The 26,514-nt window shown below is 36.4% G+C and overlaps 1 protein-coding gene across 9 annotated transcripts in view; it reads right to left on the bottom strand.

Annotated features, from left to right (window-relative positions):
- AGTPBP1 (ATP/GTP binding carboxypeptidase 1) overlaps positions 1 to 26,514 on the bottom strand; it is a 170,316-nt gene that overhangs the window by 54,012 nt on the left and 89,790 nt on the right. For all 9 annotated transcript variants that reach the window (XR_004478761.2, XR_007477762.1, XM_049710786.1 and 6 more), the window contains exons 14-17: positions 21,546 to 22,261; positions 12,730 to 12,813; positions 11,541 to 11,627; positions 11,307 to 11,455 (exon numbers count right to left, since the gene is read on the bottom strand). Coding sequence is in view for 7 of the 9 variants with exons in the window: in XM_049710786.1 (XP_049566743.1) it covers positions 11,307 to 11,455; positions 11,541 to 11,627; positions 12,730 to 12,813; positions 21,546 to 22,261 (1,036 nt within the window). In the remaining 2 variants the exon portion in view is untranslated. The remainder of the gene's footprint in view (positions 1 to 11,306; positions 11,456 to 11,540; positions 11,628 to 12,729; positions 12,814 to 21,545; positions 22,262 to 26,514) is intronic.

Genomic DNA, 26,514 nt, shown 5'->3' with positions numbered 1-26,514 from the left:
ACCAACTAAAAATATAACAAATCCTTTTCTAAATAATTCTTGGGCCAAAAGGGATACCAAAACCAAACACAATTAGAAGCCATCTAGAAAATTACAAGGAGGTCTTAGTATCAAAATCTGGTGGGGAGGGGATACAAAATTAAGTTGTAATCGAGAACAAATCCAAAACCTAAACCCTTGCCGGAGACTTCCCAACATGGCAGAGTAGAAGGACCCTGAGCTCACCTCCTCTCAGGGGCACACCAAAATCACAACTATCTGCAGAACCACCTATGAAAAAGACTAGAACCTACCAGAAAAGATCTTCTACAACTAAAGATATAAAGAAGAACCACAACGAGACGGGTAGGAGGGGGAGAGTCATGGTATAGTCAAGACGCATGCCCCTCAGTGGGCAATCCACAAACAGGAGAATACAATTGCAGAGGTTCTCCCCAGGGAGCAAGGGGTCTAAGCCCCACATGAGGCTCCCTAGCCCAGGAGTCCTGTGCCAGGAAACAAGCCTTGAGAATGTTTGGCTTTGAAGGCTAGCAGGGCTTAAATTCAGGGGGGCTGGAGGGCTGTGGGAAACAGACTCTAAAGGACACACACAAAATCTCACACGTACCAGGGCCCAGGGAAAAAGAAGTCATTTGAAAGGAGCCTGGGTCAGACCTAACTGCTGATTTTGCGAAGTCTCCCAGAGAGGAAAGAGGCAACTGGAGCTCACCCTAAGGACACAGACACTGGGGGCTGCCATCTTTGGGTGCTCGTTCTATCAGACACTGGTGCTGGCAAGTATCACCAGTGTGGAATCCTCCCTCTAGCTTATTAGCCCCAGGACCCCAGGACTCAACAGCCTGTAGTCACCAGTTCTGCGACACCTGAGGCCAAGCAACTAACTGGGCCAAGACATACCCCCACCAACCAATAGGCAGGCTGCCTTAAGAACCCCTGAACACAGCTGTGCCCACCAGAGGGCCCAGGACCTGGCCCCACACACCAGTGTGCAGGCACTAGATCTGGGACCCCCAGGGCCCTACACGCAGAGATTCCAAGACCCAACTCCACCTACCAGCAGGAAGCTGACGCTGGCCTCAGGACCAGCCTCACATACCACTGGACAAGCACCAGCCCCAGGACCCACTGGACCCAGCCCCTGCCCCAAAACAAGCCTGCCCTAGCCTCAAGGCCAGTCTCACCCACCAGTGGGCACTCACCAGCCCCAGGACAACCTCAGCCCTGAAACCTGCCAGGGCAGGACCCAACCCAACCACTAGCAGGCCAGCACCAGACCTGGGACAGTTGGGCCCTAGTCCCAGCAAGCCAAGACAAGTTTCAGGACACCTCAAACCCTGCAGCCAGCTGTATCAGGAGCCAGCCCCACCCTCCAGTGGTCTGACACCAGTTCTGGGATCCCTGGGCCCTCTAGCCAGACCCCAGGACCCAGCTCTGCTTGACAGTAAGGCCAAAACCAGCTCCAAGACCTGGCTTCAGCCACCAGTAAGTGAGCACTGGCCCCAGGATCTCCTGGACCCCAACTCTGTCCACCAGTGAGCCAGCACTAGCCCTAAGGCCCCCTGGGGTTCCACAGCCAGCCACCTCACAACCCAGCCCTACCAACCAGTGGCTGGCAGCCTCCACACAAGGCAGGGCTTGGCAACCAACCAGACCAGGGGCCAGCCACACCTACCAGTCCACCCACAGTGGTCAGCCCACCACAATAGAAGGACCCAAAAAGCCCATGTAGGAGGCACCACTAGAGCACACAGTTCTAGTGACCAGAGAGAAGTACACAGCTGGGGCGCATAGAACATCTCCTACTAAAAGGTACTTTTCTAAGGTCAGGAAACACAACCAACATACCAGATACATAAAAACAAAAATAGCAACTTAGGCAAAATAAGTTGACAGAGGAACACGTTTCAAACGAAGGAATAAGATAAAACCCTAAAAGAAGAACAAAATGAAGTAAGTATAGGCAATCTACCCAAGAAAGAGTTCAAGGTAATGACCATAAGGATGATGAAAGAACTCAGGAGAAGTAAAGATGCACAGGGCAGGAAATTATAAGTTTTTAACAAAGAGTTGGAAAATATAAAGAACAACCAAACGGAGATGAAGAACACAATAAATGAAACAAAAATTACACTATAGGGAATCAATAGGAGACTAAATGATACACAGGAAAAGGATCAGCAACCTGGAAGACAAGAATAGTGGAAATCACTGACGCTGAACAGAAAAAAGAATAAAAAGAAATGAGGACAGAGACCTCTGGGGCAACATCGAGCATACTAGGATTCACATTATAGGGGTCCAAAAAGGAAGAGACAAAGGAGAAAATAACACATTTGAAGAAATAACAGCTGAAAATTTCCCTAACCTGCGAAAGAATACAGAAAGCACAGAGAGTCCCAAACAGGATCAACCAAAAGAGGACCACACCAAGACACAATGTTATTAAAATGGCAAAAACATTTTAAAAGGAGAGAATATTAAAAGGAGCAAGGAAAAAGCACTAAGTTACATAAAAGGGAACTCCCATAAGACTATCAGCTGACTTTTCAGCAGAAACTCTGCAGGCCAGAAGGGAGTGGCATGATATATTTAAAATGATGAAAGGGAAAAACCTGCAATCAAGAATATTCTACCTGGCAAGGCTCTCATTCTGATTTGATGGAGAGATCAAATGTTTTGCAGACAAGCAAAAGCTAAAAGAGTTCAGCACCAACAAACCAGCTTTACAAGAAACGTTAAAAGGACTTCTCTAAGTGAAAAAGAAAAGGCTACAACTAGGAACATGAAAATTATGAAAGGAAAAAGCTCATCAGTAAAGGCAAACATACAGTAAAGGTAGTAAAACAACATGTACAGAGCTAGTAAGAAGGTTAAAAGACAAAAGCAGTAAAATAAGCTATACCCACAATAAGCAGTTAAGGAATACACAAAACAAACAGATGTAAAATATATATGATATCGAAAATGGTAATTGTGAGGAGAGAAGAGTACAAATACATGGTTGTAACAATGCATTTGAAATTAAGAGATCAACAACCTAAAATAATCATGTATATAAATATAGATTGCTACATATAAACCTCATGGTAACAACAAAACAAAAATCTATAATAGATACAGACACAAAAGAAAAAGGAATCCAAACATAACACTAGAGATAGTCATCAAATCATAGGGGAAGAGAACAAAAAAAAAAAAGAAACAAAAAAGACCTACAAAAACAACTCCAAAACAATTAACACAGTGGCAGTAAGTACATAAGTATCAATAATTACTTTAAATATAAATAGAATAAATGCTCTAATCAAAAGACCGACAGCAGCTGAATGGATGCAAAAACAAGACCTGTAATATATGCTGTCTACAAGAGACTCACTTCATATCCAAAGACACAAACAGATTGAAAGTGAGGGGATGGAAAAAGGTATTCCACACAAATGGAAATCAAAGGAAAGCCAGGGTAGCAATACCTATATGAGACAAAATAGATTTTAAAACAAAGACTGTGACAAGAGACAAAGAAGGATATCATATAATGATCAGGGGATCAATCCAAGAAGAAAATATAACAATTACAAATATATATGCACCCAACATAGGAGCACCTAAACACAAAGAGCAAATATTAACAGACATAAAGGGAGAAATCAACTATAACACAATATTAGTAGTGGATATTAACACCCACTTACATCAATGGACAGATCATCCAGACAGAAAATCAATAAGGTAACACTGCCCTTAAATGACACATTAGAGCAGATGGACTTAATAGATATATATAGAACACTCTGTCCAAAAGCAGCAGATAACACACTCTTTTCAAGTGCATATGGAACGTTCTACAGGATAGATCACATGCTAGGCCACAAAACAGGCCTCGGTAAATTTAAGAAAATTGAAATAATATCAAGCATCTTTTTTGACCACAATGCCATGAGACTACAAAAAAAAAAAAAAACCTGCCAAAAAACACAAACACATGGAGGTTACACAATATGCTCCTAAACAACCAATGGATCACTGAAGAAAAAAAAAACCTGGAGACAAATGAAAACAAAAACACAGTAAATCCAAAATCTATACAATGCAACAAAAGCAGTTCTAAGAGGGAATTTTAAAGTGACACAGCTTACCTAAGGAAACAAGAAAAATCTCAAATAAACAACCTAACTTTAAACCAAAAAAAACCCAAAAAACAGAGACCTAACCTTACACCTAAAGGAAAAAGAACAAACAAAACCCAAAGTTAGTAGAAGGAAAGAAATCATAAAGATCAAGAATTAATAAAATAGAGACTAAAAAGAACAACAGAAAATATCAGTGAAACTAAAAGCTGGTTCTTTGAAAAAATAAACAAAATTGATAAACTTTTAGCCAGACTCATCGAGAAAAAAAGAGAGCTCAAATCAGTAAAAATCAGAAATAAAAAGGGAGAATTTATAAGCAACACCACAGAAATAAAAAGAATCATAAGAGACATGCCAGTAAAATGTACAAACTAGAAGAAATGGACAAATTCCTAGAAATGTACAATCTCCCAAGATTGAACCAAGAAGGAATAGAAAACATAAACAGAGCAATTACCCATAATGAAAGTGAATCAGTAATTTAAAAACTCCCAAAAAACAAAAGTCCTGGACCAGATAGCTTCACAGATGAATTCCACCAAACATTTAGAGAAGAGCTAACACCGATCCTTCTCAAACTATTCTAAAAAGTTGCTGAGGAAGGAATACTTCTGAAATCATTCTATGAGGCTAGCATCACCCTGACACCAAAATCAGACAAAGAGATTACAAAAAAAGAAAATTACAAGCTAATATCACTGATGAACATAGACTCAATAATCCTCAACAAAATATTAGCAAACTGAATCCAACAATATGTTAAAAGGAAACCGTATACCATTATCAAGTGGGATTTATTGCAGGGATGCAAGGATGGTTCAATATCCACAAATCAATCAATGTGATACACCACATTGACAAATTGAAGAATAAAAACAATATGATCATCTCTAAAGATGCAGAAAAAGCTTTTGACAAATTTCAACATCCACTTATGATAAAATCTCTACAGGAAGTGGGTACAGAGGGAACATATCTCAACATAATAAAGGCCATATATTATTAGCCCACAGCTAACATCATACTCAATGATGAAAAGCTGAAAGCATTTCCTCTAAGATCAGAAACAAGACAAGGATGCCCACTCTCCTTACTTTTATTCAATATAATATTAGAAGTCCTAGCCACAGCTTTCAGATAACAAAGAGTAATAAAAGGAATCCAAATTGGAAAACAGAAAGTAAAACTGTCATTGTTTGCAAATGACATGACATTATATAGAGAAAATCCTAAAGACGCCACCAAAAACCACTAGAACTCTTCAATGAATTCAGTAAAGTTGCAGGATTCAAAATTAATATATAGAAGTCTGTGGCATTTCTATACACTAACAACGAACTATCAGAAAGAGAAATTAAGGAAACAATTCCATGTACCAATGCATCAAAAGAATAAAATACCTAGGAATAAACCTACCTAAGGAGGTAAAAGACCTGTACTCAAAAAACAAAAGGACACTGATGAAACTGAAGAAGACACAGATGGAGAGACACATCATGTTCATGGATTGGAAGAATCAGTATTGTTAAAATAACCATACTACCCAAGGCAATCTACAGATTTAATGCAATCCCTATCAAAATACCAATGGCATTGTTCACAGAACCAGGACAAATAAATTTAAAATTTGTATGGAAACATAAAAGACCCTAAATAGCCAAAACAATCTTGAAAGAGAAGAACAAGCTGGAGGCACCATGCTCCCTGACTTCACACTACACTACAAAGCTTCAGTAATCAAAACAGTATGGTAGTGGCACAAACATGGATACACAGATCAATGGAACAGACAAGGAGCCCCGAAATAAGCATGCACCCCAATGTTCATATTATTACAATAGCCAAGATATGGAAGCAACCTAACTGCCCATGAACAGATGAATGCAAAAAGAAGATGTGGTGTACACACACACACACACACACACACACACACACACACACACACACACACGGAATACTACTCAGCCATAAAAAAGAATAAAATTTGCCATTTACAACAACATGGGTGGACTAGGAGGGTATTATGCTCAGTGAAATAAGCCAGACAGAGAAAGACAAATACTGTATTTTATCATGTATATGTGGAATATAAAAAATAAAACAAACTAGTGAACATAAAAAGAAACAGAATCACAGATATTGTGAACAAACAAACTAGGTTACCAGTGGGGAGAGGGGAGGTGGGAGGGGCAAAATAGGGGCAGGGGATTAAGAGGTACAAAGTAATATGTATAAAACAATTAAGCATCAAGGATATTGTACAACACAGGGAATAGAGCCAATATTTTTAATAACTATAAATGGATTATAATTTATAAAAATTTTGAACCACTATGCTGTACACCTAAAATTAATATTGTAAATCAACTATACCTCAATTTAAAAAATACCCTAAATGCTTGATCATCAAACAAAAATAAACTTAAATAAATTTAAGCAAATAAACTAGAAGTTAGAAAGAGAAAAAATATCAACCTGCAGGGAGGACAAGGGAGAAATTAATAAATTAAAAAAAAAAAACTTTTAAAGGAAATAATGAATAAAACTAAGAGCCAGGTTTTTAAAATAGTAAAATAAAACAAATTACGTTTTACGTGCACACACACACAAAAAGGAAAGCAAACAAGGGGACATGCAAGTACACATACTACAGATATCGCATACAACTCTCTGCTAGTGAATTCTGAAAATCTAAATGTCACCTGTGCAAGAAAAAATAAATAATCAAGACTGCCTCAGTAAAAAATAGAAAACTAGACTATATGGAGTCATATAAAACTGAAGAAGTTATCCAGAAGCTCCCTCTCCCCCCAAAAAGGGGCACAGAATCAGACTACTTTACAGGTGCATTATTTCCAAGTTTCATGAAAACATATAAATGCTATTTAAACTGCTCCAGAACACTGGGTAGGGAAATAAAAGCTGTTCATTTAAGTGTTCAATGTTAGCATTAGCCTGCTTCCAAAACTATAAAAAGATAGTCCTCCAGTCAGAAAATTGTCTTGTCTAACTTATGACCAATGATGTAAAAACCTTTAAACAAAATACTAACAAATGCAAAATATTTGTATTAAAGATTAACTCACAGGGCAAAACAGACTAATTTCTGAAACTCAAGGACGGTTTACTATTAGAAACATTATTAAATAATTATAACACAGCACATTAACAGCTCACAGCATTATATGGTCACACTGATAAATGCAAAAAGTGAAATAAAATATTTCTAATTTTAAAAATTCGGTAAAAATAGCAATTCTTTAGTATAAGAAAGAATATGTATCCCAAAACAAGCTGACATACATAACATAAATACTAGCAGGATTTCCCTGGCGGTCCAGCAGGTTAAGACTTCACGCTCCCAATGCAGGAGGCGCGGGTGCGATCCCTGGTCAGGGAACTAAGATCCCGCATGCCACGGGGCACCTCCACAAAAAAAAAAAATACACACACACACACACACAAACAGCACTCACATTAAATTCAAAATCAAACAAGGATGCCCAAAGTCTTTTAGTTTAAACAATCTCAAAGTTCCAGCCAAGCAATGAAACATATATGATATAACTAGGGATAAGGAGAAATTCTAGGGACCTACCAAGAAAATTCAAAATATCAACTGAGAAACTATGAGAACTAATAAGAAACTAAGGAGTCTGATTTTCAAGTAAACATATAAAAATCCTTAGCTTTCTTAATTATAAATAATAACAAGCTTGAAAATAGGGAGAAGTACTCTTTCACAACAGAAAAAAGAAATACATAAAATACTTAAGAATGAAGGTATACTTAAGAAATATATGGAACTTACAAAAAGAAAACTAAAAAATTTAGGTGAGGACATAAAAAAGTTGAGTAAACAAATACACTATGTTCGTAAGTGGCAAGATCGAATACAATATAAGAAATCCAATTTCTCCCACATTATAAGTTTAATGCAATGGAAATTTGGGGCACTTGATAAAATTACTCAGAATGATATTCAGAATAAACTATTCAGGAAAAATAAAGTTAGAAAAAGTTGTTAAACTGTTTCTGAAAAAGACTACAGGATGTTAAACTATATTATAAAGTCAAAATAATTTTAAAAACAAAATGGTTCTAGAACAACAATGATGTTACACAAGACTGAAAGGTCAGAATAATTAAAATCAAGTGGTGCTAGAGCAACACACAGCCCCCAAACAAATGCTGGTATATTGTGAAGGCCACAGCTTGCGAGAGTTGTGGTGTTTCAAACCAAAAGGGATACACAGTATGACTAACAGGTCAGAAAAATTCCACCCAAATTCAGAAAGTCAGAAATTATGAATAAGCAATTGTGTGATACCTTAAACCAGTTTCTAATCTGTTTTTTTCTAAACTGACCGTTTTCTATAACAATTATAATAGGGCAACAATGTACAATGTCTTCTGAGTGATGTTCCCAATCCTGTTTTTACTAGTGGGTCAGGAATACAGTTGCAAATGAGTTACAAATGTCAACGTCTGACGACTCAATGAATTCATCAACAACAGTTTAAAATTCTTTTGAGAAAGAATTAGTTCAGCTAAAGCTGCTTAACTACAAACGATAGGATTACGTTAGATCCCAATTCACAGAATATACCAAAATAAATCCTGCATGGATGAAGTTAAATATAAACACTAAAATCATACTATCAAATGCACTTCAAAGAAGCTGAACTAATTCAACACTCCCACCAACACTGTAAGGACACATTTTCCCTAGTCTTCACCAACATAAGTTCATTTCCTTTGAGAAATTCTACTTGGAGGAATTTATGGCAAAGCAATAATCAGAAACATACACACAAAAAAATAATTAAGGATATCTATTGCAACACAGCTCCTAATTTTGAAATGTTGAAAAAGACAAATTCTCGTCAATCTGTTATCATTTAAATAATTATTGTACATTACTCAGCAGAATACTATACAAACATTAGTAATGATGTTGCTGAAAATATGTAATGGCACAGGGAAATGTTTTTACAATATGTTGTGTAGTTTAAAAATATAGTTTACAAATGAGTTTTCATATTGTGATCCCAAATCTATAAAAGGGTAAAATTTAATTTTAAAATTATGTGAATGTGAATAAGTTTAAGGATGGCTAACAAAATGCTAAACAGCGGGTTTTTTTCTTCTCTTTCCTTCTTAGAGATTCTTCCCTAAAGTGTATTTCCTTTACCAAATTCCCTAATTTGGACAGTGGATCCCATAAGATCCACTGTTCCTAATCAGAAAAAACAAAACAAAACAAAACAAAAACACATTTACAGCTGGCAGACAAAGAAATTCCACTTTTGTGAATATGTAACTAAATTATTATACACACAAATATTTAGTACAATGTTTATCTCAGTAGTATTTAAAATAGAAAATAATTAGAAACAACTTAAATTGTAATAGGTCCACTAAACATTGTAATCATTTCATGATAAAAGTCAAACCATAATGCTGTACACTTTAAAGTTATACAGTGCTGTAGGGTCGGTTATATCTCAATAAAACTGGAAGGAAAATAAAACAAGTCCAACAAAAGAATGTTTGGATAAATGAGTTACAGAACTTCCATAGGATGTCCATTAAACTCTGCTTCAGATGGATATTTAATAACCAGAAAAATACTGACAATATAAATATAATGGTTGGTTAAAATACACACTATGAAACTGCATAGGTTGTGAGCATTATTTTTTTAAATAAATACATAACTATATGTATGGAAAAATCACATACTGCATTATTTTAAAAGCTGGAAAGAAACAACAAACATTAAAATAAGTTTCTCGGGCTTCCCTGGTGGCACAATGGTTAAGAATCCGCCTGCCAACGCAGGGGACATGGGTTCCAGCCCTGATCCAGGAAGATCCCACATGCCGCAGAGCAACTGAGCCTGTGTGTCACAACTACTGAGCCTGCACTCTAGAGCCCACACAATAAGAAGCCCGTACACCACAACGAAGAGTAGCCCCTGCTCACTGCAACAAGACCCAATGCAGCCATAAATAAATAAATAAATAAAATTTATAAAAAATAAACAAATAAAATAAGTTTCTCTGGATGATGTACTGCTGATGGTTTTAATTTTCTTAACAACACTGTGTTTTCCAAATTCTCCACAAAGTGGGTTTGGAAAGGATGATATACATACAAAAATACCCAAAGGGCTGGAGAAACTTAAAAACTAAAGCAGCCATCTGTCTCACTGTTTTGATTTAGTTTTACAGAATTTTATTCATTTTAAATTTAAAATGACACTAAAGGAAAAAATTATCACACAGAAGTATAGTTTTTTTTTAATAGAGAAGCAGCGCTCCAAAATGTGTGCTTTTAAGTGTAAAAATTAAAATATTTTAATGAAGCTTAAAGTAGTAAGTACTATTTTATAAAAGTGAATAAATAAATACAGTTAGCAAAAATGCCATCTACCTATAGCACTGGTATTTGAAACCCTGGCTTTGGTATTCCAGTACAGCTATGTAAGATGTAACCATGAGAGGAAATCTGGTGAAGAGAACATGGAACCTTTCTGCAACTTCTATAATACTTTAACTTTTTAGGAATCTATTCAAAATAAACAGTTAAAAAGAGACTGCTTTATGTAATTATCTTCTGGATGAACAGACTTTATTAAAAACTTGATTTTAAGCAGCATACATAATAAATCTTTATAGCTGTATTCAAGTTGGATGAAATCAACCTCACTTATTACATTTGTTTGTTCATTTTGTTTTGCTTTGTTTTTTGCGGTACGCGGACCTCTCACTGCTGTGGCCACTCCTGTTGCAGAGCACAGGCTCCGGACGTGCAGGCTCAGCGGCCATGGCTCACAGGCCCAGCCACTCCGCGGCATGTGGGATCTTCCCAGACTGGGGCATGAACCCGTGTCCCCTGCATCAGCAGGCGGACTCTCAACCACTGCATCACCAGGGGAGCCCCACTTATTACATTTTAAAGGGCTTGCTTTTATAAGGGTAACTCTTTTCACCAACAAAGCAAAGCTTAGTTTATGTCAAATCTTGCATAAATATCTGAATTTTGAAAACTAGAAAAAACAAAAGAACACTGAAACTTTTAAAAAACATTAGTAATTTTTTAAAAACTTCTATCCTACAGTTACAATGCCTGCATGCCCTCTAAATTGGGAAAGAAAACTTTCTGTCTTACCATAATTAAATTGACTGTTGGACTTTTCACAGTTAATGATGTTGAACCTATAAGCAATGCTTGGTCGCATTCCACTGACTTCAAAGTAAAACCACTGATGATAATGATTACTATTTATATCTGAGTTCAGAATAAGGTCATATTCATTTCTGAAAACAGAAAATAAACAAATTTGATGAAAATTAGGAAAATAATCTGTGCACATACAAAATGGGAAAATTTTTAATGACTTACTTTCTAATTTGAATTACTTTGCGCAGATTCCCAGATTCAAATTTGGAGTTAAACTTCAAAATATCTCCTTCTTCTGGAGTGGTATAACTAAATGAAATTTTAAAGTAAGAATAATAAAATATGTTGCATTTAAACAACTGAGCAAAAAATAAAACTACACTACAGATTAAAAATACACCATTATTGCTGCCTCACCCTCCTCATTATTTTTAAACCAAAGAACAAAACCAACACAAGCAAAATACAAACTTTGGCTAATATTTATAGACAAAAAAATTATAATTACGAGTAGAGATTTGTTCCCACATTTATAGTCAGTGTTAATCACAAAAATTTTAGAAATAACTAAGAAGTTATGAATAAGGTAGATTTGTCTTTCATTTTTCAGAATATTATTTCAAACTCAGTCATTAGCTCTGACATAACTTTACCCTAACTCTCTAACAAAAATCTTTTTAAAATGTTTTATTTCTTCCAAATGAGACTACTGAAATATGAAACTTCCCCAAAATATTAGAATGTTGAGGGAGAGGGAAAACCCACATGCAGGCTGATTAAATTTCTTATTTGATAAATAGTAGTCACCTTCATCATTTTTCATTTTCATTTATTTACTTATATTTAAACCATAAAATACAATGGTACCAGTGATAATCCTAAATTGGAAGTGATGTTAAAACATCAAGAATCACAAACAAATGGCTTCAAAGGTCAGGCAAGTAACTTAAAGGACTGAAGCAGATTGTAAGCAGTAAGAGACAAAAGAGAGAAGTGGGGACTGTGGAGAGGTAGGAAGCATATGTTCCTTCTAAAGGGGATGGTAATTTGTTGTCCTAAGGAAATGAAGGCTCAGTATTACAGGACAAAATTGCAGCATTCATGTGGTATCTCCACTCTCTTAAGTGGAGGTAGTTTCAGTTTTTAAAAACAAAGCATCAGTTTGTGACCTTTCCCTTATTAAACCCATTAAAAGCCCACCTAAGATCAAATAAAAGCTTGCGATATATTCAATTTAAGTAAATAAACATGATTTACATTACCATTACATCTCTGCTAGAAGATCAAAACGTAGTGAGGGTTAACTAGGTGGAAGTTAACTATATTTTTTTGTCCTTTAAAAGAACACTGAAATTTTACAGTAGGAATAAAACCAATAAAAGTAAAACAAACAAACAAAAAGCATACTTACTTTGGGTTATCTAAGTCATACACCGCTCGATCTATTATATCACTCTGATGTATTAGCCTCTCAATATCTTGGGCAATTTTTGTCCTGAAATCATAAAAAAGAAGTTTGACCAAAATTCATTATTATCTCCCAAGTAAGTTTTGGATTAAAAAGTATAAAATGATAAAAATATTTCTTAAAATAAAAATGATCACTCCTCTACATATTTTGTGTACAAAAAAAGAATCAATTCATAACAAGACAAAAAACAGTATTTTAAAAGTCTGAGTTACAGAAAATAACTAGCTACAAGGCCAATAGTTTTCAAAAAAAAAAATCTTGAATGTCTATTATGCTTTTCTACATAGAAATTCTTAATCTAGCGGTTATGCAGTTAAGCATAATTTATTAATTTTTATTTTACAAAAAATAACTCATTATTTACAAAGCAGTATATCAAGAAATAAACCCAGTATCAAAGGATTGTGATATAAATCCTTGATTTAGAGTCAAGGTTGTAACTTTCAAAAGTCAAATTCTTTCTAAAGAAACAAACTTTTAAAAAGCTATTAATTATAATAATAACAAATCCAAAATTTATATCAACCAGATCCCCAACAATGAAAGAGATGGCACTTACGTACACACCATACCAAAAAATACAAGTGTTCAAGTATGGTGAATGACTAAATACATCCATTTGTCAAAATAATTTATTAAATCTTAAGGTTGATATCTACCACAAATGTGCAAACACTTAATACATACAAAAGTTTGGGGCTTTACTTAAGGAAAATGGTATTAAAAGGCTGATATAATAGCTCAGTTCTACAGCAATGTTCTGTAATGTAAAACAAGGTAAAAAAGCTCGACACCTACAGGGCCAGCAGGTGATGTACCTGAGGAGACCTGTGGAAAACTGGGGAACGCAGGCTCTGTCTAAAAACAACTGAATGTTGCCAGGTAGGAAACAGAGGTTAAGGATGTCATACCAATTTTCCGAGAAACAGCAGAAACTTGGATCTCTACGTGGGATCTCTCAAATGTTAAATGTTGGCATTCAGTTAAAAAACAAAAACCTCTGCAGTGAAGCTAAAATCACGAGCAAGTTGAATATGGCCTACAGGCCACTGGTTTTCAACCTCTGACACTGCATTTTAGGAGATATAACTCCCCATTTATATTAAATTTAGATTAGACCTAAAACTAATACCTGAGGGAAATCTTGCCCTGCCCTCAGACCTCATTAATAAAGAGGACAATTAGCCTTTTATTCATACATTTGTGTTAAGCAGCACAGCTTTCATAAAAGATATCAATCCTTTGTTACTTTACCTCAGCTGCCTATTAAAATATATGGCTCTCTAGTCAAAACAAAACAATAAATATTTTCTAGGTACCCTTGGGGACTATAACCTCAAACTTATTGACATTCATCATCAAAGGCTTGGCTCAGAAGAAAATAATTTGTGTAAGGCGGTCTGAAAAATTTGCAGCCCATTCAGTCTAGTAAATACTCAAAAGTTCACATGATATGTGGCCAACACCAAAACTGTACTTTTGTTAGGTTTCAACCAATACAGAACAACATTATGAGAAACAATTTAGTACGCCTCATTGCTATATTTACTCAACCATCAGGATATTATGGGATATGTTGTTCATTACATAAGTATTCTCTGAGGACCCGTAGAAGATATTCTTCATGAGTATGGTATAACCACATATATATGAACACTATGTATGAATGCCTAACAGGACAGGCTCATGACGTAGACCAGGCTGACTCTTGGCTCTGTCATTTGCTAGCAGTGTTACCTTGGATAAGTTCCTCAAGAATCCTAAGTTTCAGCATAGTCTTCCATAAAACAGGAGAAATAATAGCAATTTCCTCATAGAGCTGTTATACCATTAAATGACATAATTTATAAGCATATACACACTGCATACAAAGTGCTTTTTACTTATTTCTGTGTCTGGCCCGTAAAAACCACCCAATATAAAAGTTTTCTGCTAGTGTTGCTCCTACTAATACTTCTATTATCTCCATTCCAGAAGTACATGAACCATTCTAAACGTGATATAAAGAAATCCAAGGTTTTGCTTTCCTTATTTTGCTTTTGCCACAATTCCTTCACTTATGTTTTTAATTTTAAATTTCTCAACAGGTAATATATTGACCTGGTACAAAAATCAAATATTACATAAAAGTATAAAATGAAGACTCTCACTTTCAACACAACCCACACTGTTCATTTATCCAGTTAACTACTTTTATTACTTTCCTTCTGCAAGCACCTTGATTATTTTATTTAATAATACATCTTGTAGCTCTTTCTATCAGTGTACAGAGATCTTTTTGTTTTTTAATCATTGCAAAGTATTCATTGAATGGATATACCATAATTTATTTAACTAGTCTCTGATCGATGGGCATTTGAGTTGCTTCCAATCTCAAAACAATGCTACAATGAAAAACTTTGAACTTAGATGTGCAAATTACATGTGTATACGTACATATATATCGTATATATATATGTGTATATATATCATAAATTTTCAGATGTGGGATTAATGTGTCAAAGGAATTTAATTTTGATAGACTCTGTCAGACTGCCCTCCACAAGAGGTATTGTCAATTGAAAATCCCACTATCAATGTATGTGAGAGCCTGTTTCTCCACAGCGTCATCAATATTCTGTGAAGCTTCCACATTTTAGCCAATTTTTGATATGTGGGAAATGATATCTCAGTACATTTTAATTTGCATGGTGGGACGGGGGGAGGGAGGTCCACGAGGGAGGGGATATATATGTACATAGAGCTGATTCACTTCGTTGTACAGCAGAAACTAACATAACATTGTAAAGCAATTATACTCCAGTTTAAAAAAAAAAAAATGTCTCTTACTTTGAAAAATGCTGAACATATTTCTGAGGTTAAGAGTCACCACGTTTCTTTGCCATTTTTTTCATTTTATTTTGCTGAAAGTATTTTTGTAAAATACCTTAAATGCTTTTTTAAAACAAGGTAACGAATTATATTTTATAATAAAATATCTATTCTTATAAAATACAGCTAGGCAATTTTTCTAAAACATACAGAAAAACAATGTGAAGAAAATCAAAATGCTAATTTTATGTAATATGAATACAAGGAAAATACACCAAAAAATGCTAAGCACACTTTAAACTCAGATGCTTCATTTTAATTTTTGATCCAACTTAAACCAAAAATATGGATTTCAAGTAATCATCATTATGTATTTACAATAATTTTTTTTAAAATGTCACTGCATTATCCACATTGAGATATGAATCTTATAATGGATTTTTCCCCTTCCAAATGAGGTGAAGAGATTTTTAATGAAATTTTATTCATTTATTGTACTTTCTTTTAAAAAGATCAGTGATTACATACAAGAAAGATTATCATAAAGTAGAAATTCAAAATGACAAGAAGATATTTTCACTGAATAATTTTAAGGGATCTAATGCTTCCTTTTCTGAAAATGATAAAATAGTAAATCCTCATTAATTCTGACATCAGTCATTTACAATGTTACTGCACTCAGATAGTGACTGAGCTAAAAGTTGACATTTACAAAATGTTTATCATTTGCTCAAAAAATAAGTTTCAGAAGATGAGGCAAATAAGATAAACAAACTAGAATCAATATCCTCAATGTATTTCAAAAAAAAAGGAAGCACTTCTGAGTATTTTAGTAACACCTATTACCTGGCCCATATTTGATATTTTATTACAAATACAGAACCATAAAGCCTTCAGACTACCTAGCTACAGGGGTCAGCAAACTTTTCCTATATAGGGTCAGACAGTAAATAGTTTAGGCTTTGCAAGGCACATGGTCTCTGTCACTACTATTTAACCTTGCCACTGTGGTGAAAGAACAGCCATAGATGGTACATAAACAAACAGGACTGGCTGTATTCCAATAAAACTTTATTTATGGACACAAATATGAATTTCATATAATTTTAATGTGTTACAAAATATTATTTTTCTTTGGATTTTTTTGAGCCATTTAAATATATAAAAACCATTCTTCGCTGGTGGGCTGAACATAAATAGGCAGTAAGCTGTATTTGACTTGTGGGCCATAGTTTGCTATCCCTGGTCTAGATGAATTATCAAACTTTCTTGACCGTGACCTTCAAGAAATACATTAAAAAAATCACAGCCCTACATACACACACACGCACGCAAACGCACACACACATACACACACACACAGCTGAAACAAAAAGTTTATAAAACAATACCTGGCTGCACTAGATGTGACACACTGCTATTTTCTCTTTCAATACTGGCTACTAATGGACATCAACCCACAGTTCCAAAATCAGTGATCTGCTTTTAGTTAAGAAAATTGGTATTTGGAGAAATAAAGTTATTTGTTCAAATATACACACACAAAGTCAGTGGGAGAGCCCAGTCTAGAATCCATGTGTTTCGACTTGCTTTTCAGAGTATCCTGACCTGCCAAAACGCCTCACCATGCCACATGGCCTCGGCACTCTCAAGTCCAATTGTCCAAGTATTGCCGCTACAGGCATTTGTTCTTCCAGTCTCAAATTAATGTCACCTGAAGGAACAAATAATTCTGAAGTTTTCTACCCGTTATTCAAAAATGATGGGAGAAAAGAAGCTTTGACACATTGCATCTCTCTGCATCGGGATGACACTGCCCACCACAAATTCCACATAAATACTTGACAAATATTTGCAGAGTACATAAAATAAGGAGAAAAAGAGTAACAACCCTCAAATATGAGAGTATTGCTGCCTAGTATGTACTGATAATTCAGAAACATTTTAAGTATATATTTTTTGCATTAGTTATATCTAAAGCAATTAACATTACTGGGGAAAGTCCTACACATCTAAATAAACAGAATCATAATGTTTGGTTTCACTGACATAGAGTTATATTCCTGACTCACATCAAATATCTGACACCCATGGAAATTTTGACAAATGATATGAAAATGGAAATTATGACAAATAAGATGAAAGGTGTTCTTTGCAACACTCACAGTCACACAAAATATATAATGATGCAGCAAAAGAGACTAGCAAAGGTTAGATTACTTCATAATTTCTGACTTATTTCTGTTGTAACAAATCAGAAGACAAAAAAATATTTTTATCAAGGTGATGAAAATCAGTGGGGTAAGAAATCTTTGAAAATTCCAGGATAAAAAGATCATCTAACCCTCCAAGGTGTTTTAGGGTCCTACTTTTCTCATTGTAAATTTTCCAGAGTGGATGCAGGAAACCAGGTTGTAAATCATTGGGTGTTCTGTGTTTTCATTTCCTTGAGCTCAATCTCCTATGCACTTTAACTTGCACCAACTCACCCAACTTTAAAACACATATCCCAACTCTGAGTGACCTTTTTTAATCATTTATCATGCTGTTTAGTTTCAAAATTATATTTTAAAGCTTTGGTTTGAATAACATAACAAACTCCGTGGTACATTACCCTGTGTAGAGAGGCAATAGAAAAAGTCAATTACTTCAGGAAAAAAATCGAAGGTGGCCTAATATACTCAAGAGGTCGAACTTCTAATCCGTTGATTAGATGAGTAAAGCAATTGCAATGTCTGTGTTTCAGGAATGAGGTGAAAGAATTCACCATAAATGTGAAGAAAGAGAGGAGGATTGAGAAGAGCCACAGTAATTCCAGTCGGTATAAACTTCTCCTCTACCAGGAAAGGCACAGTCCTGGGGAGACAGCAAGTAGACTATGGGACTGTGGGTGGAATAATCCTCTCTTAAAGACCCAGCCAGGCAATGACAAAGCCCAACACTAGAAAAAGCTGCTCAAAGAGGACAGAGGCCACCAGAGTTGAGGGTGTAGCTCCCCACCTGCAGCACAGACATTTTGAAAACCCACAGAGTAGGTATAACAACTATTCGTGGCCATGATACATTTATTTGCAGTACAGCTACACTTAATTAAAACAAGTTTCTTTACTTATCAACATCAATAAATGTATCAACTGAACAGGTGATCTAATGTTAATCAGAGGCTCTGCTTAGCAGGAATTTATGTCTTTTATTAGCACAAATGGGTAAAATACTTAAATAAGAGTCTTGACTGAGAAAAGCTTTCATAACAAAGTCCATGAGGGGAAATAAGAAGGATCCTTGGTAGTTAAATTAAGGCTGAGAATCAGAGACCTATATAATAGTTATAGCCCAATTCCACAATCTTCATTCCCTCTAATCTTACTTCAGATATTATAGGCTAATAAGGAAAACTAAAACTTTCAGACTGAGGCAATTTAATGAGGAAACTTGCTCTCAGCATTTAAAGAACACATAAAGTTCAGGAAGTGCTTTCTGTAGCCAAGATGACATCTTTGACTTCCAGGAGATAGAGAGGCTAAGCGGTGATGCTGAAAAGGAGAAAAATCTAGCTGCTGACTGATTCTGACTCATGCCAGGCATGTCAGTTCAGGTCCTTTGAAAAGCAAATTCCAGACACAATCACAATCTCTTGCAGCCAACTGTGCAAGAGATCTATTAGGGAAAACACGTGTGAAAAACAAAGGGGAGAGGGAGCAGCAGTTAGGCGTGACAGGCCTTCAGGTCTGTCCAAAAAGCAGATTTTACCTCCGGGAAGAGAGAGAACACTGAGTAGGGGAGCCTTACACTACAGTGCAGCTCTGCAAAAGTCTCGGCCATGCCAACAAGAAGCCACAGAGCAAAGACTGCCTATGATCAGATCCCCGCATTGGTAAGGAATGGCTCAGCTCTAGTACCATCATCATGGTCAGCCAATGGCTGAAGCAATGCAGAGACGACATGGTCTCAGCAATAATACTGCAAGGGATCTCCAAAATACAGTGGCTGAAGGCTGGGGGCAACTAAAAGCCTCACAGCAGGTTCTCTCAGGAAGGGAGAGATGAGAAACTCATTGCCACGGCTGCCACAGCCCACCCTTGTGCTGCATGGATCCACTTCTCCATCCATCTTTGGAGAGCAGCTGCTCCACAGTTCCTGTGTGCCTCTACTAAGGAGACACTTAGAAGAAAAACATGAGCAGGACAAACGCTGTCCCCATCCATCACTGCAATTATTCTCAGGGCTGCAACTCATCTCCATCCTCCGATATCTATCAAAATTCCCCTCTGCCTCACCTATCACACCTCTGCAGGTCTTGGTAGCTGCTGTGATTAAGTGACCCAAACATTCCTTAGGTGTCTGAGACCCTGGCAATCATATCATCCTCATTCCAGGGTGGCCGTCATGTGTCCACTCACACTTAAAGTTAGTGGATCACTTGAGTGCCACCCATAGTCAACCTGCTGCCATTGTGTAGAAGCAATCCTACCTCCTTTAGCTGATCTGGGTCCTGTCTGCTGGTCCTAGACACAAGAGACTAAAGTACATCACTGGCAACCACAGCTTGCAGTCAAACTGCACCCTTGCTATGTCCCCTGTGGAAAGACTACACCCACTTTGGGGCTAGGACTACTAACGCTGCAGAGCTCAGAGGTACAGGGACACACGCCTGCACAAAGTTCCCCAGCGGGACACTGTGAGCTACAGTAAGTAGGACTGTTTCTGTTTCCACCTCCTGCTTCCCAGACCCATTAGTCTTTCTACTGGGGATACAGAACCAAATGGAAGTTTCTAACTTAGTGCCTATACTGCATCCTGTAAGACTGCAGCCCATCCTTGCAGAGTATTTCCTCTGAGTTGGAGCTTCATCTGTGCCTTCTGAAGGCCACTCCAGCACTCGAAGAGGCCCGTGGCCTCTGGATGATGCAGTCTGTAATACAACCGGTGGATGACAAGGCAAAGGCCCACCCCCCCGCCCCACATCCCAGCAAAGTCAGTCACTTGTTCTGATGCTATGTTGTATGTGATTCCATACCTACGGATCAAGGAGTCAGCTGGTAGCATTAAACATATACTAAGTTGCCAAGTAAAAATGATTAATTATATACTAAATATAAAAAATAAATAAGACACAGGTGTTGCCTTAAAGGAACTCATAGTCTAAAGAGGATCAAATATGCACAGTAATGTCTTCCTTCATCATCACATACCATACCCATAGCAAGAACATATAAATGTTCTTAAGTACTGGTAAGCCACCGTCACAAACCCTTAATCATAATCTCTGAAAATAGTCAAGTTGCACCAAAAATGTATTTACGTGCCCAATATTCACTCGTTGACAACATGGTTAGTTAATACCAACCATAATTTTTAAAATTAATTGGCAATATTTAATAAGTTCGGTCCTATGAATCCCAAATTTTTATACTGTATATTTCCAATTCCAAATTTTACAACAAAATAATGCTGCCCATATTGGTATTTTTAGATTATACACCTAAATCAAGTTCAAATAATAATCAAATTACTAAATTAATATATAACTAATATAATATTTTTTTCAAAGATTACTAAACAATCTTCTTATATTTTCAGAATCATTCTAAATAGAAAATTTCTAAATTGTACAATGGTCAGGTTTATTATGCTGGCTTCATTTGAATAGGTAATGAACTTAGAAAATAAAGTAAACCCATACAGACAATTTCAAAACAATGCAAAATTTCCAAAGCAGGATAAAAAATGACACTAACTTTATTTTTTTTCTTTTGCTAGGCAAGAAGTAGATTTATTACTACAGGTTGCTTGTGAGGGATACAAGCGGGAGGTGAGGGGGCTCTGCCGACACTAACTTTAATTAAGAGTAATTTTCTTCCTAAATACCCAAAGCAGTTTTTTGCAGCATGCTCCATATTTTGACAATGATCTTGTTTATGAGGAAGAGGAAATCTACAACTCACCTTTGTACACCATAAGGCCTTTCCAAAATAGGCTCTTTGAATGGAGGAGGAACGTGACCAAAATAATCAGGATAAGCCACCTCCGAATAATCTGGGACAGACTTTGTACTTTTCACAATCTCAATATAAAGATCTGAGTCGTGGAGTGTTGGTCCATCAGGAACTTCAACTAATGCTTGTTCCACTGATGCAGTAGACTCAGCGTCTTCATCATCCTCAGTTTCGACTCCAGTACAGCAAAGCTTGCCTAGCTGAACAGTTCTTCCCTCAAACAGAACATTCCCACAAGTAGCCACGTGTGAACATGCATTAGCGCATGTAAGGGCAGTGACAGGGAGACTGTAGTCCTTCTTCATTCCTGCAGTAAAACCCGGGGCTGTTCGAGAAGGAATATTCTGCAATGTAATTCGGTCCAAGGCCTTCACAATATCATTGTTTAAGCCATGGCCCGATGAAATAGTTCTATTTTGATCACCTAGCTGCTGTTGTAATGTTCTGTCATTATCTTTAATGTCTTCTTCTGCCAGATCCGCACAGGCTGGTTTCTTATTATCTTCATCTCCTTTAGGAGACACAGTCGCCTTCATTACAACTCCTTTTCTTAAATTGCTGGAATTCCCAGACGCTTCCTCTCCTGCCGTGGGAACAACAATAGGGCCACGTACTTTTCCCTCAAATACAAAAGCTTTTGGTTCTCTGGAGATTAAATCATAGTCCTTTGAAAATAAAAAATAAGTTTAATCTTTTATATGTGAATATTTATACATATTAACAAAACTAAGATCATATTCATTTTATATGCTGATTCAGAAACCTAACATTTGAAAATTTTAAAGATGGATAAGACAGGGTATGTTTTAATTTTGCTAATAAAAGACAAAATGTTTAACCAGCACAAAATTCATTACACTTAATTTTACTTTTTCTATTATAAAAATAGTGCCTATATATAACAAATATGAGAAATTTTAGAAAAGTACAGAGACATTAAAATCATCCAAAATCTATTAAAGGAAACAGAACAGCTAAATTGCTATTCACTAATTCAACAGATATTTAGAGTGTTTGTTTTGTGCCAAGCAGTTTCAGGCACTTAAGACCCATCAGTTAAAAAAAAAACAAAAAAAACTCTTCCCTTTTGCAGCTTATATTCTTCTACAGAAGGAGGGGAGAGGACTGTCAATAGAAAAAGTAATAAACATGATACAAATATATTTTACGGGATGTTAGAGGGTAAAGTGTTAAAGCAAAAGAAGAGGGGGAAAGGGGTAATGTGGACTGGAAGTGCCAGGGGGAGGAGAGGTGGGTGGCAATATTAATGCCATTGATTAGGGAAGGCTCACTGAGCAGATATAAGCAAAGACAGAGAGGGCTGCCGGTTCCCAGACCCTTGAGTGGGAGAAGGCCTGGTGTGGTCAGAGAACAGCAAGGAGGTTAGGATGGCTGGAACAGACGGACCAAGATAAAGTCCAAGAGGTAAAGAGGACCAGACACTGTAGGGCCTTGCAGACTATTGTAAGAATTTTGCTTTTTACTCTGAATGAGACTGGGAGCCAATGGAGGGTTCTGAGAAGATGAGTGCCATGACATGACGTATTTGGGGAAGGGGGTGGGGGGAAAAGACAAAAACCAAAACTGTAGTGCAGGCTTCTTAACCACAGCATTTAGGCATTTGGGGCTACGTAATTCTTTTTTGTTTAGTTTGATTCTGTCTTTCTGGGGAGGAGCGGGCAGGGGTAATAGAAGCAGAAAGACCAATTAAGAGTCCTCTGCAGTAATCTACGGAAGTTGGTAAGAAGTGGTTGGATTCTAAGTGTATTGTGAGGCCAAAAAGACATGATATCCTGATAGACCAGATACAGGGTGAAAGGTACAAAGAGAGGTCACAGATGGCACCAAAGTATTTGCCTGAACAACTGAAAAGCATCAGGAGTTTAGCTTTGGAATGTTAAGTGTGAGCTAGTCACATATAGACAAGGATGTAAAGCAGGCAGCTGAATGTATGCATTGAGAATTCAGAAGAAAGGTGTATACAGAAGATGTTACTTTGAGAGTCATTCACATACAGATACTACTCCAAGCCATGAGACTGGAAATCATCAGTGGAAAGAAACAGATAAGAGAAGACAAAAGACTGTACACCTCGGGATACTACAATCTTAAGAAGTTGAGGAGATGAAAATGAAACACTAGGAGATGGAGAAGAAAAAGCTGGGCTGGGAACATGAAAACCAGGAAAGAAAAGTGTCCTGGAAGACAAGTAAAAATAAGGATGCTGCTGACAGATCAAGTAGCCTTTTCTCTTTTTATACTTTTAGACATTTTTTTGGTCTATGTAAGACTTTATCAAAAAAAAAAAAAAAACTCAATGGATTTAACCTTTATTCTACTGCTGGGCATTCACAGAATACGGAAGGATTTAAACAAACAAATAAGATGTACATTTAAGCCATTTCCAAAATTTTCCTATTATAAAGAACTCTGCAATGAACATCCTTTTGCATAAATTTTTTGTTTAGGATAATTTCCCAAGCACTGAAATGGCATTACAGAGCCAGATACTATAATCAATTTTAATGTTTAATACAAATTGTCCAAATGCCTTCCAAAAATATTAATACTATTCCCAGTAACTGTATATGAGAGGATCTATTTCAACTTTTCTCTTCCTTGACAACATTAGGTACTATAGTTTTTAAAAATTTTTTCTAAAGTGGTAGATAAGGGAAGAAATCTGCATTTAAAAATCTGTTGTAGGAAACCTGGTAGGCTAGTTATCTACCCCACAGAAACATTTACACTGTTGGAAAAGATATTAAAATATTTTGGGAGTTCCCTGATGGTCTAGTGGTTAGGATTCAGAGCTTTCACTGCCTTGACCCAGGGTTCAATCCCTGGCCAGGAAACTGAGATCCTGCAGGCCATACGGCACGGCCAAAAAAAAACAGATATTAAAACATTTTAAGTATGACAGCAAGTGAATAAGAAAGCAAGGATTAAAAACCAAATAGTAAGTGAAGACGGGATCCCAAAGCTGTAAGACTGAAGCTGGCTTTCACTTGAAAAATGTTTGTTAAAACAGGTGACCTAGGGTATAGGTTTTCCCATCTCAAAAAGTATAAAGAACAGGAGAGTAACCCAGAGCTTGCATAAAGTGGGGAGTCCAACAGAAGATACCCCTCCCATAAAGAGGAACCCCAGAAAACTAAACCTTCAACATAGAGGCCCTAGAAATACCCTACCACAAAACAAATAATAGCAAGGAAAGTCAACTGTCTCAAACCTTAGCACTGAAGAGGGTGAAGAATAGCACTACTCAAAAAATGGTACCAAAAGCCTGCTATCACACCACATGAATTTGCAGCCCAAATTCACATTATCTGGGTGGTCCAAAAATCCTCAATGAGGAATTTAATCTATTACAGTGCTTGTCAAAAGCAGCAACAACAACAAAAACTTCTGGAATTTCCACAAAATTATAAAGAAAACGAGCAGCTTATGGTAAAAAAAAAATTTTTTTTTTTAAGTTGCAAGTGTTTCCCTGGTGGCGCAGTGGTTGAGAGTCTGCCTGCCGATGCAGGCGACGTGGGTTCGTGCCCCGGTACGGGAGGATCCCACAAGCCGCGGAGCGGCTGGGCCCATGACCCATGGCTGCTGGGCCTGCGCGTCCGGAGCCTGTGCTCCGCAACGGGAGAGGCCACAATGGTGGGAGGCCCGCGTACCGCAAAAAAAAAAAAAAAAAAAAACTGCAAGAAATTCAGACACTAAAACTGTAAGACTAAGGAATGCCTATATCTAATATGTTCAAAGAAATGAAAGACAAGAAACAAGAAGTTAAAGACTGATGAAACATTGTTTTAAACCTTCTAAAATTCAAAAACAAATTTAAATGCCTAATGTATGTTTCTAATGATAGATTAGATGGAGCAAAAATTAGAACTAGGGAACTGGTAGACTGTTCTGATGAAATTACCTAAATGCAGCACAGAGAAACAAAGAGAAGGAAAACATTTTTAAAAAAAGAGTTAAAAGATATGGAAGAGAGATAGAAAATCTACATTCAATTAGAAATGCCAAAAGAGAAGAGAGAGGGAAAGAGAAAGAGGCAGTATCTGAAGAAGAGAATAAAGAATTTTTCCAAATCCTATGAGAAAACAACACTCACAGATTCCAAAACACAATGAATCCCAAGACTTAACAAATACCTACACTTAACAAACATTTCTGGGAAATGTAGAGCATTGAAGCTAAAGAAACAACCTTACAAGTCACCAGAAACAATTTCTTATAAAGTGAAAACATACACTCAACCCAGCAATTTCACTTGTAGGTATTTATCCAAGAGAAATGAAGGCATATTGCCTACAAGCTTTCCTACAAAAAAGCTTTGTACACACATGGTAGTATCAATTGTATTCATGATAGCCCAAAACTGCCAACATTACAATACTCATCAAGAAGTGAATGAATAAAGAAATCGTGGTATATTCATACAATGAAATACTACTCAGCAATAAGGGGAAAAAACCACTGATAAATGCAAAACACAGGTGAATCTCAAAAACATACTGAGCAAAAGAAGCCTTACACAAAAAAGGACATACTATATGAGCCCAGTTTTGAGAAATTCCAAAACAGGCAAAATTAACCTGGAGTGACAGCAGATCAGTAGTTACCTGGGCAAGAGATGAGGATATTGTCTAAAAAGAAACCCAGGCAGAATTTCTGGGGTGACAGAAACAATTCTATATCTTGACAGGGTTGGTAGCTACACAATTGTATATATCTGTTAAAACTCATTGAACCTAAGTATTTGTAATTTATTGCATGTAAATTACACTTAAATAATGTTGATTTTAAAAAAGCAGCTAGAGGAAAACAGTGACTGACTTTCAAGAAGAATTACAAAATAAATATATATTTGGACCAAAAAAGAGACAGACAGACAGATACTATAAAACATTTCAAG

The sequence above is a fragment of the Orcinus orca genome, chromosome 6 (genome assembly GCF_937001465.1).
Source record: "Orcinus orca chromosome 6, mOrcOrc1.1, whole genome shotgun sequence".
NCBI classification, from domain to species: domain Eukaryota; kingdom Metazoa; phylum Chordata; class Mammalia; order Artiodactyla; family Delphinidae; genus Orcinus; species Orcinus orca.
This window is presented reverse-complemented; position numbering and strand designations above follow the sequence as displayed.